This window comes from Sinocyclocheilus grahami, unplaced genomic scaffold, assembly GCF_001515645.1.
Source record: "Sinocyclocheilus grahami isolate Dianchi unplaced genomic scaffold, SAMN03320097.WGS_v1.1 scaffold426.1, whole genome shotgun sequence".
In the NCBI taxonomy this organism is placed as follows: domain Eukaryota; kingdom Metazoa; phylum Chordata; class Actinopteri; order Cypriniformes; family Cyprinidae; genus Sinocyclocheilus; species Sinocyclocheilus grahami.
In genome coordinates this window covers 1634223-1650137 of record NW_015505605.1, presented here as the reverse complement: position 1 = coordinate 1650137, position 15915 = coordinate 1634223, and the positions used below count along the sequence as shown (strand labels likewise).

General features: G+C 39.0%; 1 protein-coding gene across 1 annotated transcript in view; it reads right to left on the bottom strand.

Annotated features, from left to right (window-relative positions):
- Nucleotides 1-1065: 1065 nt before the first annotated feature.
- The window catches only part of LOC107551509 (protein SOGA1-like), a 56378-nt gene continuing 41528 nt past the window's right edge, over nt 1066-15915 (bottom strand). Inside the window, exons 6-13 of the mRNA XM_016233124.1 lie at nt 14409-14534; nt 14032-14262; nt 13215-13361; nt 12911-13081; nt 6264-6524; nt 5161-5231; nt 3625-5077; nt 1066-3361 (exon numbers count right to left, since the gene is read on the bottom strand). Coding sequence (XP_016088610.1) covers nt 3209-3361; nt 3625-5077; nt 5161-5231; nt 6264-6524; nt 12911-13081; nt 13215-13361; nt 14032-14262; nt 14409-14534 — 2613 coding nt within the window. The 3' untranslated portion in view covers nt 1066-3208. The remainder of the gene's footprint in view (nt 3362-3624; nt 5078-5160; nt 5232-6263; nt 6525-12910; nt 13082-13214; nt 13362-14031; nt 14263-14408; nt 14535-15915) is intronic.

Genomic DNA, 15915 nt, shown 5'->3' with positions numbered 1-15915 from the left:
AATGCATCGATCTGGGCACTTTGCGAGCACAATTAAGAGCTCCAACCCCTTTTCAGTGACCAGATTGAAAACAGTAAAAGGTCTTTGACTTGTATATAATGGACTCAATCATCTTTTTAGTTACGATAGTGTCTCAGTCCATATCACATTAACACTGTTTTTTTTTTAGAAGGGTTCATGTCAGTCTTATGCACACCCCTTCAAGTAAAGTGTAACCATAGCTTATTTATTTGCAAAGAGAGAAACAATTAACAAGTCCCAGTCTGACAAAATCTGACTTGACAGCTTGAACAATGGTAGAAAGTACTGAGGATGCTCCAGCCACTTTTCCAACCATTTGAGGGTTAGGGAAGGAAATAAAGGATGAATTTAGTGTTTACTGAATGTTATACATTTTAAAGATAAATGCATCGATCTGGGCACGTTGCGAGCACAATTAAGAGCTCCAACCCCTTTTCAGTGACCAGATTGAAAACAGTAAAAGGTCTTTGACTTGTATATAATGGACTCAAGCATCTTTTTAGTTACGATAGTGTCTCAGTCCATATCACATTAACACTGGTATTTTTTTAGAAGGGTTTTTTTTTTAAATAAGAATTAATAATAATAATATTTATAGTAATTGTTATTAGTAATATCCCTATAATGATATATTACTATTGCAGCAGCACTGTAAATGTAAATGCAGGTTAATATTTTTTTTACTTTTCAGCAGTAAAATTAAATACTGTATTCCAAGAGCTTTTATTTTTGCAGGGAGATCTTTACATTTCTGTGGCAACAGGTTTACAAACGCTTCTCATTACAAATCTAGTTAAATGCTGTAATGAAATGTTGGAAATTATGTAAATGGAAAAATAAAGTGCAACTGCCGGATGTTGCATTCCCAAATGCATGTTAAACTTGCCACTCTGAGACTCAGGAAACACGGGTTCAGCACAGCTCTACAGGCTATATATTTAATTTGATCCCAGTTACAATTTTATAAGTGCACAAAGCCATTTCACAATTTCAGTCTCAATTTTAGTTCAAATGGTGCTTTACCAAAGAAATCGTTCATTTTTTTTTGTTTGTTTTTTGTTTTTGCCAGACGTTGAGAAATGTGATATTCTGAAACTTTACTAATGCCCGATTTATAAAAGAGCTGAATCGACAAATCCTTATGGCTCGTGAAATGCATACAAAAATGTTTCCTCTAATGTACTGTCATCAAATCTAAGAAAAGCACCAGTGAAAAGGACTAAACTTCAGTTTTTGCAGCACCACTCCAACTGGAGATTGGAGAAAACACATTACAATCACACTTGACTGATGCAGGGGCCGATACAGGGAGGCACACACTCGTATTACGGTAACTGCATAGCTACATGAATGGTCAGATTATGGATTATATTTTGGGATTATCTGATAAAATCTCACTAATCTCAAAATCTCACTATGGCCAATTAATTAGCATTCAGTGTTTCAGTTTAAACATATCTCTGTTTATATATGTAATATCTGCATAATTGGTATTTTGTGAGGCTTTCAAATGTGTTCTGGAAAATAGGATTATGGGGTTTAGTCAGGGTAGACGACATTCAATTTGGCATGAATGAGGCTGTAAGAGATTGACACTGCCGCAAGTGCCGCAATAGGGCATATAGGGTGTCCCATTTACCATTTTAGGTTTCAAAAGGGTGCTTACGAGCTCACTTTTAGGCCAATAAGCACCTTTTATGTCCACTTTTGCTGAGTTTGCACTGATATAGACTATACAGTTACTACCCGACAGTCTTTGCAGCATTATTTGACCAATGTTATATCTTAAAGGTTGACCACAAGCATGATATTTAGAACAAGGTCTCAGTTCAATAGGTTTTCTACAGTCACAGCTAATTTTCCCAACTCAAATTGTGCAGAGTTGTTCCCAACACACAATAGTACCACCTATTAAACTGAATGTACTTCTATCTCATGTTTTTCATTCCCATCAAATGAAAATTGGCGCCTACCCTGACTGAAGGTCCATTAGGTTTATTTCAGCATAATGATGGAGGATGAAGAGGTAGACAGAGAATATAAAGAGGAGGAATGCAGAAGATGCACCCAGCAACATGTCTTCTGTAAAACTACAGGGTAAGAATAAAAATGACAATTACACTTTAAAATTCATGAGGACATCCTAGCCAGGGAATGGAGATTTACGTGTTAATGTTAATGTTCAAACACCAAAGCAAACAATACAACTGCTATCCTTCTACACTACAGCTACCAACGTGCTCTTCGTAGACATCTTCAGACAGCATAATAAGTATATTAAGTTTTAAAAAGGACAGATCCATAATGCAATATGATCAATCATATCATCCAGTCCTTTTTTTAGAGAACTCCAGGGGTATTTCATATTTTGGCTGGTTTGAAAATGGAAGATGGTCCCAAGTAGTTGCAGAGTCTATATAGTGGTTGAAACAAGCTATTTAGATGATTGTCTATAGATAACATAAACTTAATACCACATTGAGACCACGTTGAATTTGGGTGATAACACCTTTCTTAACCATTAAAAGGAAAAGTTGTGAATTTGAAGAATCCATCAAGGGCTGTTTACAGGACAATTTTACAGCTACTCCAAGCAAAGCTGTTTGTGGTCAAAAGTAAGGGCCACTGATCTTACTGAAGGCCATGTTGAGGTTCTTGGTTTGTGTAGTTCAGTTGCATGCTGTATGTTCCCTTTATATCTAAATGACTTCATTAAGACCTGGTGTCAACTTGGTTTGGATTACTCAAGTTCTCCCATGGGGATTGAAATGGCTGGCTAAGCTGTCCTGGTAGCTGGACGAAGAACAAAGGAATGGCAGAGTTTAAGGAGAGGTCTGGCTGGTTTACGCTGGAATGATGGACTTACAATGTGAAATCTGGCTGGTTGACAGTGGAATGGTGGACCTAAAGGGGAGGTCAACTCTTTCACCTTCCTTGGCATTAAAGTGTGCTGGTTAAACTGAGGTCTGGTTTGGAAAGTCCAGATGCAGGAATTCTTCAAGGTCCCATTGTTGCAACCCTGAAGACTTTTATTGAAGGTATGAAGTATGTATTTGTTTGTTTAAAGGTGTGTCTGTGTGTATTGGCGTATGTGGCAGTGGATTTGTGTGGCAGTGTGTGTGGGGTGGGTGTTGACAGTTGTCTTCTTTGTGTACTTTTTGGGTGTCTCAAGAGGCCACCCTCATTCTCATTCATTACTGGTATCGAATCGTTCTTCGGTTCCCATGGGTGACTCTTGCACTCGATGTTTGCACTGGCCATGGGTATGTCGTGTGGTGGAGCGGGAGTGGCGGGCAAAACAGGAAGTGGCAGTTTGTGAGCTGCAGTCACAAACTGAATCCTGCAAAGAAAAAAGATTTAAAAGATTTTAAGATATTTGCTTGATTCAGGGTTTATGCTTTGGAGGAAGAGGGGAGTTTGTATAAAACAGGGCTGGGCAATTTCAGTCCTGGAGGGCCACTGTCCTGCAGAGTTTAGCTCCAACCCTAATCAAACACACCTGAAGTTGCCCAGCCCTGGTATAACACAATCAGAGGTTCATGGTTAAATGCAATCAACCAGATCAACAGTGGTGACACTAGAACTTGTATTAGACTGTCTCACCTCCAGGGTACTAGAGCTTGAGCTCATTGCATCCTTTCCGGTGGCTACAAACTCATCTCTTTGTGTTTTCATAAACCTCTTATTGACGATCTTTGTGATGTTGTCTGTGCCAATCAAGGCTCCAGGTAGGCATTCAGGCTTTGGTTCATCCATGGTGCCTGCTGGCACAGTCCTGCCGCAAACGTTGCGGAGAAACTCCTGGACCATGCCGTACTTCTGAGCTCCCGCTTCTCCCAGACCGATACCTAGGCTAGGACAGGAGGGTTTCCCAGCAGCTTGTCTTCCCGAGCATGGATCTGCTTTCCATAATGATTCAACACTTCCAGAGTGTTCCACCACACTGAAGAGACTGGTCAAGCCATCATTGAGGCCACTAAGCACTGGGCTGTCTCGGGTGGTGGTGGAACGTGCCCAGGCCGAACCGTTCTGAGATCCACTACGGTTATGAAGATTCCATACACTGCGATCCCTTGAAGATGTTGAGGAGGTCTCCAGTTTGGAGGAGGAGGTGGAGATTCTGCGGGTAAGCTTAGGTGAGCCATATTTCGGTGAGCAACATGGTCTATCTATGCGACTGTGGACTTTCTCTAGAGATGAAGAGATCTGTCGGGAGCGTGCAGATGAAAGTGAGGTGGATGGACGAGGAGACCATGCTTTCCCTTGAAGGCCTCTAGTTGTTGGAATGGGTCCATCAGTTTGTAGGCCAATGCTGACAAACTGTGATGTTTGCGTTCCTGTATTTGAAACACCAACTGTCTGGCTCCCTGTATCTTTGCTGCACTTCCTCTCCAGGGAACTGGAACGAATGGCCTGTCGCACACAGTTGGTCATCTCCTTCATGTCATCACTAAGGTTGCCTAAAATTTCCAGTCCGTGGAATGGTGCAGAACCTCCCGTCCGTCCTTCAAGCAGCTCTCTATGCTGCTGTGAAAGTGAGCTCAACCATTGCTCATAAGTGGATGAGGAAGTTGTCGACAAAGGTGCAAATGCAGCAGTCTGGCCTGATGGATCTATCATGGCTGCGTCTCTAGATGATGGTCCTTGCTGAGGATCCTGCTGGGCCTTTTCATTGACTGGCCTCCTCTCCATTCTCCTCACAGTTGGAGGGCTGTAATAAATGCGAATACCCGTCTTATCTGGAGCGGTGTAACTTCTCTGGATGTACTCCTTGCTCAACTCCAGTCCAGGGAAGCTGCTGTTAGAGTTGGTGCTTGGGCAGTCCCATGTCTTAAACTGGTCACCCTTCTCCAGCATTGCAGAATCATTGGTCAGGTACTTCCAATTCTTCTTATTGAGATCACTTAAGTCGGTATGAGCCAGAATGGAGGCAGGAGCAGTAGTTTGATGCTGTGGAACATTGCACTCTGGTACTCCGCTGACCTTGTGACCAGGAAGGAACAGACTAGTGTCCAGCAGACTCTTAAATTCAGAGAGGGCAGAAATTGATTTGGTCCTGTAACGAGAATGGGGATTATCATAAAACAGTCACATCTGATAAAACAAGGCACAGTTAAGACCTTAATCAAGTCAGTTTACCTTTGCAGTCCTGAACCACTGGTGGCTGCATCTGCTGAGATTTCCTTTTCAGATATTTTATCATGCAGAGCCTGAAAAGGAAATGATCTATTTTAGTGAAGTTTTACAGAGCAGCATGTCATGATCTCCCCCCGCACAGTACTCCCATTCATTCATGTGGTATTACTGAGTCAGACAATATTCTCTTTAGGAAATGAGATCATTCAAAACAGATAGTTTCCTCTGCGGGGGTAATGATAAATGGTATGGTTCACCACGTCTATGTAAATGACCCAAATTCTCTCAATGAGGCATGGTACTAGACCTTTCTCATTCAGGATGTCATATGAAACAGATAAATTAGAGCACTGAGCTGGACTGTCACAAAAAGAAAGACAAAAGAGAAAGAAGGGAAAAAATCTATATAGTCTCATCTCTTTTTCCAGCCTCATTACTTACAGTGTGGTTAGAACAGACACACTGACCACTATGTCTCAGGCAACGTTCCAATTGGACTATGCACACTGTGCACAGCCACATGGATATGCAAAACCATCAGTTTCTAGATAAGTGATGCAACATGCAGAGAGCCTGTCGGCAGGCGCTCTGCGGAAATGTTTAGAGATACTGTCATATCCGTCCATTATGTGAGGGGAGCCCTAAGTCAGTGAAGGAAGTGTGGGGATAAACTATGTGGAAAATATGTCATGACGACACCCTCACAGGCCAAAATAAAACAACAGATTAAAAGGGGAACAAGATTTGGTAATGCACAACAAAGCTTCCAAGTCTTTTAATGCACTTGAAACTTGACCATAAAAGATTCTGTTTGCCCAAAAATAAAAACTCTGTCATTTCCTCATGTTGTTCCAAACCCATATGACTTTATTATGTGGTGAACAAAAAGAGAAATTCTGAAAAAATCGGCTGCTTTCAAAAATATATGTTTCATGTCTTTTCAAAAATGTACAGAAGACTTAGTTTATGAGACCACTTTTTGGTGTTTTTGTGTCCCTTGAAACTTGAATGTGTTCCACAAAAACAAATAAACAATAACAGATAAACAATAAAAGAATAAAATTTTTTGAGTGAGCAAATCCTTTAACCCCCATATGACATCTGACCTGTGTGCCTTTGCTCTGGGCTCCTCGTAAATGCTGTTCCCATTGACTTCTCTCCAAGTTGAATTGCTCCAGAAGCTCTAGCCTCTCTCGGCTCCAGTTCTTCTCACTGATCTGCAGTTGTTTGGTGAGGTCCATCACAGCAGCGTAAGAGTCCGCCAACAGGTGTTGATGCTCCTCCCGCTCCTTTTTTAGCGCCCCCTTGAGGTCTGGAGAATCCTTTTCACCCCCAGCCACAGATGCCTTCCCCATCTTACCCTCCAGCTGATGACAAATATAAAGTACAAAATGAGGGGGTGAGATAAAAAGAGAACACTTGATGTCTTCAAAAGTGGAAGAGTAACCACAGAAACAGCCTCATAATACACAGTAAGCATTTACAGTCATATACTGACAGCTGCAGCAACCTGACATGACATTTTTGTTTATTTGCCCTACACCATTGAATAGGTGTATATATTCAATAAAAAAATTAAAAAATTATATATATATATATATATATATATATATATATATATATATATCCACCATAAAGTGGGTAGATATATAAATTAAAAAAAAAAAAAAAATATATATATATATATATATATATATATATATATATATATATAAAAGTGCAATTAAAGAAATAGTTCAAAATGGAAATGTATGCATTCTCAGGCCATCCAACATGTAGATGAATTAGTTTCTACATTGTAATGGATTATAAGAAATTTAGCATTACATCACTTGCTCACCAATGGATCTTCTGCAGTGATTGGGTGCCATCAGAATAAGAGTCTAAACAGCTGATAAAAACATCACAATAGTCCACAAGTAATCCACATGACTATAGTCCATCAATTATGGTTTTGTAAAGTGAAAAGCTGCATGTTTGTAAGAAACAAATCCATCATTAAGGCATTTTAATGTACGCTCCTGGCCAAAATATGAGTCCATAATCCATGTCCATCCCCTGCTGGCCTCGCACATCAAATCCACCAACATATTTGTTTAGAACGGTTTTTGCTTATAACCTGTTTTCACCGGAGAAAGCAATATTATGGATGCAGAACTCAACATGCTTTTATCAGCTGTTTAAACTCTCATTCTGACAGCACCCATTCACTGCAGAGGATTTATTGGTGAGCAAGTGATGTAATGCTAAATTTCTCCAAATCTGTTCTGATGAACAAACAAACTCATCTACAACTTCCTCATGACCTGAGGGATTTTTGGTTGAACTATACCTTTGAATATGCTTAAATTAATAAAAGCAATAATTATGTTTATTATTAAGAATAAAATAAAATAGAAAATGATTCTGCTAAGTACTATATTTAATAAACTGCATGTTGTTTGCCATTAACAACTTGAATTGTACAGGCTCTATACATCATATTGGCTGTTTTACTGCTGCTTCAAACATGGCTCATCCAATTAGATTGTTATGATACTTGGTATATATAGTAATTATGAAGCCAGCCTATTCTTTATCCCCCATCCTCATTTAAATTCCTTCTGCTCTCTCAGTTGGAGCCGCAAATCTACAGAACTCATAAATTTTGTGAGTGTACGGGAGTCAGGTTATTAAAACACACAGCCTGCTGGGAACTCATCAGACAATCAGTGACTAGCTTCTCACGGTGATAATGCCCAATGAGTTTTGCTTTGGATGGCAATGAGAGGTTAATGGGTTGATGTGGTTTATTAAAGAGGGTGAAAGTTTTTTGTTCCAGATACCTCCTCATAAACCGTAATGATTATAGGAAAGAAGGAGGATCCAGAAAGGCTTTTATTTCCATCAGACTGTTGACGTGGCTTTGTGGATTGTGATTTATTTTAATAACTTTTGACTCACATCATAAATTAATAATAGGTGACAATGTGCAGCATCAAGAGAGGACTTTATAGCATTATCCTAACAACATTACTGATATCAATAACCTGTCTTGTTAATGCAGTGATAAATCATTTTCTGTGACAGGTTGTTATTAGTGACACAGAGGTTGCAGCTAATACTAGAGCGTCAAATCCCACCTCTCCCATTCCTTGTATTATCACATGGCTTATTCTCTGAATCACATTCTTAGAAAAACAAAGGAAGTGCAGATAAAAACGAGGAGTGGCATGGAGAAAGGGAGTCCTGTAATATCGACCTATCAGAGCAGTAATGGTGAAAGAGGCAATCTAGTGACATTAGGATCTCTGGAGAGCATAGGGCAAATGCTTTTGGTGCAATCTATGGTATGTGTGCTTATTTTTTCTGCTGTAACTTTTAAAACAATAAAGGGAGGAGAGTGAGTATTTTAGCTAATCTAAACACAACTGATTGCATGGCCTGGCTCTTTACACACTGATTAAGGCATCTGCAAAGTAAACACACTTGACTTAAAGCTGCAGTGCAGGTTCTGCTCCATTAGCAGCATTTTCAGTTTACTATTTATTAACAAATGTAGTCAAATGTAGTGCACCGCTGTATAATGAGTACAATGGCATACTTGTCTTATAATCTTGCTTGTCTTATATTGCCATATTACCTGCTCTTTAGATACTTTCATTGCTATCAGCCACTGAAACCCATATTGGACGAGCACTATTTGAAAGTGCCAAGTGCCCCAGTGCTTACACTCTAGTGGGAAATCATACTGCGACTGGCTTACTTAGTTGTTTCTGTACATTAAACTGGTATTTCAACAGTAAAGATGGTACACCAACTAAAGTTTATTTAATACTCAATTGAAATAATCTGATTTATGTAATAACCTGACAAATTGATTCAAACACATATTAAATTAAAGCTGCAAGCAGCTATGAAAGGGCCCTCACACCCAGTGGCTTTAGGAAAACAGCTAACGGTGGGCAATATGCATTTAAAGTGATAAATATAGGAGGAAGACATTTATATGTGCCAAACTTTCTACTGCCAGCTGGTGGCGCTATGACTGTAACTGAATGTTGGCATGTAGATGTCTTCAGACCAGAACTTTTATCAAATCTGTGAAATTTGGTGCAGATTGAACATGGTATGTTTGAGTTAGTGTAAAACATGAAATGTGCTGTTGTCAACAGGTGGCGCTATAAATTATAACTGAATATTGGGATTTAAATGTTTTCAGGCCAGGACTCTTACCAAACATGTGAAGTTATGGGTAGATCGGACATTGCATGTTTAAGTTAGTGTAAAACAAGTAATTTCCTGTTGCCAGCAGGTGGCGCTGAAATTATAACTGAATATTGGCCTTTAGATGTGTTCAGGCCAGGACTCTTATAAAACGTGTGCAGTTTGGGGCACATTGGGCATTGTATGCATGAGTTCCTGTTTCACAACTTCCTTTTTCATGGCATTAATAGCATGCTTTAGGACTTAGTAAGTGTTGATATCATGTTTGAGCATATTTCTAGCATGTTTAGTACACAACGGCATATTTTACTGTATTGCTAATAGTGCATCACAGTGTTAAACATGTCACTTCCTGTTGCCAGTAGGTGGCGCTATAACTATAACCGAATATGAGCATGTAGATATCTTCAGGCAAGGACTCTTATCAAACATGTGAAGTTTTTTGGCAGATTGGACGTTGTATGCACGAGTTACAACAACTTCCTGTTTGATGGTGTTAATAGCATGCTTTAGCACTAAGCAAGTGTTGCTAGCATGTTTGAGCATGTTTCTAGCATGTTTAGTACACAATGGCATATTTTACTGTATTGCTAATAGTGCATCACAGTGTTAAACATGTCACTTCCTATTAACAGTAGGTGGCACTATGACTATAACTAGGGTTGGGAATCGAAAATCGATTCCGATTCCAGAATCGGATACTTAAGGTCAGGAATCAGACACTGGTTGTCAAATTAAAATTTCGATTCCGCCTATCGATTCATATGTGCTTTTTCTTCATCTGTGAGGACCAGACCTAGCGATCTGCCAGGACCTTGCTCGCTAATCTAAGCGCTCCAAAGTTTGGCTACATTTGCGATCAGAAGCCAAAAATGCTAAGTATAATATATGTGATAGCTAAACATGTTGCAAAAGAGGTGTCACCACCAACATGACAAAGCACTTTAATTTAATAGATCGTTAAAGATCGCGAACACGATTCAAACACCAACGTGATTCTATTCCTAAATTACAATGATTCGTCTGTTTCATTCCTCAACCTTTGACGTGTGCGATCAATGTTGTGATCACGTGGTTCGTCCGTGCAGAGTACGATCACACCAGTGCGATTTGAACATTTAAATTTGTGTTCGCGCTGCCGTTGACCTAAAGAGAGTCGATTACATTGTTACGCCAGTAGGTGGCGAAAAGGGGCTGTTAAAATGTATTTGTCTTTGAATCGTTCAAGAACGCTTATTCATCCAGTAATGAAACAAGTACATCTTGAGTGAGTCATTTAATCATTAATTCATAAATTAGATGTGATTTTGTTAAGTTGTCTAATGTTTTTTCTTCAGAATCACGAGAGAACCACAACGTCCATTGGGGGAAAAAAACAACAAAAAACTCAATTTATCCAGAATCATGCAGAATCTATTTTGCACACAAACGGCTCTTAAAGAGTCCAGTTTTTATGTAGCCTGTTGATTTTTGTTCATGGTATTCAGCTCCAATAAATGGTTTGCAAAAAAGAAACAAAAGAGTTATAATCTCAGGTACAGATTATGTGCTTTATTCAATGTTAAAAGTTTGACTATCATATTGCGTGGCATTTATAGCCATACTTAAAGCAAAAACAGACAGTTTACCTCAGATCTTGAAAATAAATTAAAGCAAAGATGTACGATAAAACTGAACTCACTGAGTGTATTCCATAACAAAGATGGTATCAGTCACTCAGTATGTACTTTTAATAATGTTAAAAAAAATTGCCACAACGTCCATTGGGGGAAAAAAACAACAAAAAACTCAATTTATCCAGAATCATGCAGAATCTATTTTGCACACAAACGGCTCTTAAAGAGTCCAGTTTTTATGTAGCCTGTTGATTTTTGTTCATGGTATTCAGCTCCAATAAATGGTTTGCAAAAAAGAAACAAAAGAGTTATAATCTCAGGTACAGATTATGTGCTTTATTCAATGTTAAAAGTTTGACTATCATATTGCGTGGCATTTATAGCCATACTTAAAGCAAAAACAGACAGTTTACCTCAGATCTTGAAAATAAATTAAAGCAAAGATGTACGATAAAACTGAACTCACTGAGTGTATTCCATAACAAAGATGGTATCAGTCACTCAGTATGTACTTTTAATAATGTTAAATTTTTTTTTTAATATTTATGAATTAGATTATAAACTTATCCATTTCGTTGTGAGTGCAGAGCACTTCCAGAGAGAGCCCACCTACACACGCTTCTGATTGGCTGTGATATTTGATTTATTCTGTCGCATCGCGTCTAGTGTGGACACCCAAATTGCTTGTCGCTGGAATCTCGTCGCATCGCGTGAAGTTAGGACACGGTGTAAGTCAAAACGTCCCATTTTCCATCATTGTCAAAATTCACTGCATCACTACTTTATTCCATATTTGTTTCTCAACTGTAGCCCTCTGTTTTTATCAGACTGATCCACAAACTGTCTAAATCCTCTTCCTCCCCCAGCTCATTAATTACGCCATTTAAGTAGACTGTAGTCATGAATGCATCTCAGAGCAAAGATATTAAACTCATCTTTCACTATCATGCCCAGAAACAAACTGTAAGCACACACACTCCCTCTCGCCCCCCAGTGAAATGCCACATTGCTGCTGACACACTGCAGATGGCTCACACAGCTCTCACCCCAGAATACTGGTGCATGTCCTAACCAACACCAGATCAAATAACAAAATTTCAGGCCACATCCAGCATCTTTTCAGCCTGTGTGACAGCAAACTGATCACAATAAATGTATCTGGCTTCAAAAGCTCTTCTACAGAGGCTTCCAGAATGAATCTCCCAAGACGCATTACTGTAATCTGTGTATGTTAAATCAATGACTATGGCCCTGAATGCAGGAGTTAAATTACACAGTGAGATCAATGTTAAAGTAATTACTTTACACCTACAATGCGAAGTACCAATAAAATGATTCACCTCTATGGACTCTTTCAGATTTTATTGTGTTACAAGCCACAATGTATTTAACAGAGAATTTTCCCACTTGACAAAGTACTCTGTAATGTATCTACAAAGTACTCTATAAATATATATTTTTTTAATTATAAAAAAAAAAAGTAACAGAAAACGACTGCATGCATAATTATTCCTTCCACTGCTGTAAATCTTTGATAGGAGCATCTTTGTAATTACAAATTACAGATACTTACAGATATCTTTTTTTGGCTATGTATTAGTTCAGTTTTGGTCTCTCCATAACAACATTTTCATTTAAACTGCTTTCAAATCTTAAAGGGATAATTCCAGCTAAGATAAGTCTTCAACAACTGTCCACAGTCCTGCTGATGACATGGATTGATCTACACAAATTTACTGTTGGCTACAGGAATATTTTGATTTAAAAGTCACTTGACGCTTTTATTATAAAGTTTCAAAATGCAAAGCAGGAAACACACTGCATTTTCAGGCATTTACTATGTAAAATGTAGACGTCGAGTTCTTTAGAAACAAATTTTGGCACTTGAATTATGGAAAAGACCAGTTATAAATTCAGCCATTATCACTCACCTGAGTGATAATGCTCTTGAGTTCCATCCGTTCAACTTCCCATGATGCTTTAGCACGGGCAAACTGCTGCGTTAACTCCTGTGAACTCTGACGCTCCTCGCGCAGCTCAGCGCTCAGGTCTTGTAGCGCCACCTTCAGGTCCGACAGAGTACTGCCGAATCCACCAGGCTGCTGAGGACAACAGGAGACGGAAGCTGTTTACATGAACATCCCCATGAAGCCTTGACCATAATAAGATTCAAATGTAAAGCATGTTAGTATTGTGCAGAAGTAAGGAGTTGTGCCAATCTCTGTTTTAACCCACCTGTGGGCAGCTTTTCTCTGCCAGGCTGTGCTCTTTGGGTGTAGGGTTGAGTGGCTGCTCCTCAGCAGCTGACATCTTGTTGTCTCCATAGTGGGAAGACAGGCCATCTTCCTCAAGCAAGATACGAAGATCTTTTACGCTGTTAACCTGGAAAAACATACCGGACTTAAATAATATTTATAAAGTACGCGGTTCAAAAATGTTGCTGTCGGTAAAATTTTTGTGAAAGAACTCTCTTATGCTAACCAAGGCTGCATTTATTTGATTATAATACATTAAAAGCATGAAGTAATATTGTGAAATATTATTAAAATTTAAAATAGCTGTTTCCCGTTTTAATTTATTTTAAAGGGGTAATGAACTGAGAAACCAAAATTCCTTTGATCTTTTGACATATAAGAGGTCTTTGTACTATAAAAACGTCCTGTAAGTTTCAGAACTCAAAACTTTGTCATTAGCCTAAAAACGGCTTATACTGAAGCCAATCTGCAAAAACGACAGCTTTTGGAATGTTCTACTGTATGATGTAATAGTGTGGATAAGCACCGCCTCCACAGAAGAAGATAAACGCCTCGACATCTCTGCCTGTTTAGCCCCACCCACCGATTCGCACATGTAGTGTTTACGAAAGAGGCAAACACACAGGACTAAGCAGAAACCAAACGATAAAGATGGCTCTGAAGACAACAAGATGCTGGGCAGTGCCAAGCTGTGGAAAAAACAGTCTTTGCATTGTCTTCCTTCCTTCGTTTACAAACAAGGCACAATTTGCACAATTCATTCCTAGTGAATTCACCAAATAAAAAAGGCTCCATACCTCTAGGATATCCTTGCTCTCGGTGTCTAGTTTCTTGCCGAGTCTCCACTGTTTGAGGAGCCAGCGCAGCTTGAGGCTGATGAGGAGCAGGCTCTCTTTGAGCTGCTGTGACTCCTGCACCAGCAGGTTTCTCTCCTGACTCCACAGCTTCTGCTGCAGACGCGTCTGCAGGCTCAGACTCTGCAGCTGGAAATCACAGCGGAGGAGAGCCTTCTGATGCTCTTCCTGAATCTAGAGATAAAGAACAAGAGAGACATTAAAACTGTCTGGATGCAGGTCTGGAACAATCAGATTTTAAGGTTAGGGTTTCACTTTATCAAGTGTTCAGTGTTTCAGAAAGATCTAAATTAGCACAGCATGTATTAACGTGTTTGCACCTGAGAGAGTTTATGCGTGTCGTTGTGGCGCGCCTGTCTCTCCTGTGACAGTGCTTCATGTGCTCCCTGAGCCTTCTCTCTCGCCTCAGACAACAGAGTGAGCAGCTCACCAACCTGCTCTGTCAGCTAGAGAACAACATGAAAACAGAGAGAAGGAGAGAGAATGCACGTAATTGGTAAATGCTGTAGCTGCACAGTATCTGTAATACAAATAAACTGGAACAAATGGCAAAACTTGCTGCTTTGTAAATGTTGAATGTTTCTGTGCTACAGTGGCAAAATAATAACCCCATCAAATTAGATTAGAAACCGTCTGAACATGACATCAAGTTTGCAGAGAGCACAGTCTGTATTATTTGTCTTTCTGTAAGACACAACCTAGTTCTAGAATAGTCGATTGTTTGGTCAACCAGATATTTTCTTAGATTTTGTTTGGATTAGTAGTTGATAGTAGGTGGTTTAAATGGGATCAAGTTAAAGCACCACTGCTAAAAATAAGTCTGCAACAAGCATACACTTGCAGATGGGCATCTTTGGCAGTTTTTAACAAAAACAAACTTGTTTCTTGAGACCCCTGCGTTCAACTTAAAAATATAATGATATAAATGATATTAAGCCCTCTAAGAAACAATTCATATCAGGCTGAGGTAAAAAAATGAAATAAAAAAAACGCCTAAATATACATGACTTCTATATATGAAATATAATATTTTGATTTTTTTTTTTACATTGAACCCACCCTAAATTTCAAAACATGAGATCAGAGCTTGATCACAAGATCACAGTTGTCTCTTTTTCTTCGTGAAAATCACATTTGCTAGTTAGTGGAAATGGTGGATGATAAATTGTTTGGGTGGAAACTGTTGATGACTGGAGGTTTCACTGGAATGCTGCAAGGGCGTTTGGCACAGTGTTTGGGACACCAAATCACATAATGCATTCTTTCATGATTTAAAGCTTGGCATAATGGACTATTTTTAATCATGATGTCAAAACTTGAAACTGCCTTCAATTTAAATACTGCATATTTCTCAGGAGTTTTTTATGACATCTTGTGCAAACCTAACAGATCACTGGCCTTCCAAATTGCACCAAATTTACTAGAGAAAATAAAGAAGTAGGGCTCAGTCTGTACAGACCCATCAGTTTCTGTACTGAGGTAAATATAGTGTAATGTAAGTGCGTAGTGGGGCTAGGGCAAAACTAAACCAGGTTGGCAGTGAGAACTATATTTGCTCATATCTCTGCATGGGTGAACAGGCTTTGTTTTGTTTATGAACTCATGGGTATTTTTATATTTTAACCACATAAATATTCTTCAGATTCTATGAATGTCCCATTTAATAGACTTTGCAGTCATTACCTAAACCCTAACTTCCCAATTCCCTAGGAAATTCAGATTTGAGTCTTCATTGTAACTTCTGAGCTTTTGAAATGTACCAGTTATCAACTGAGAGAACTGAAAGCACCACTAATTCTATGGATTAAATGCATTCTGGGATTGCCT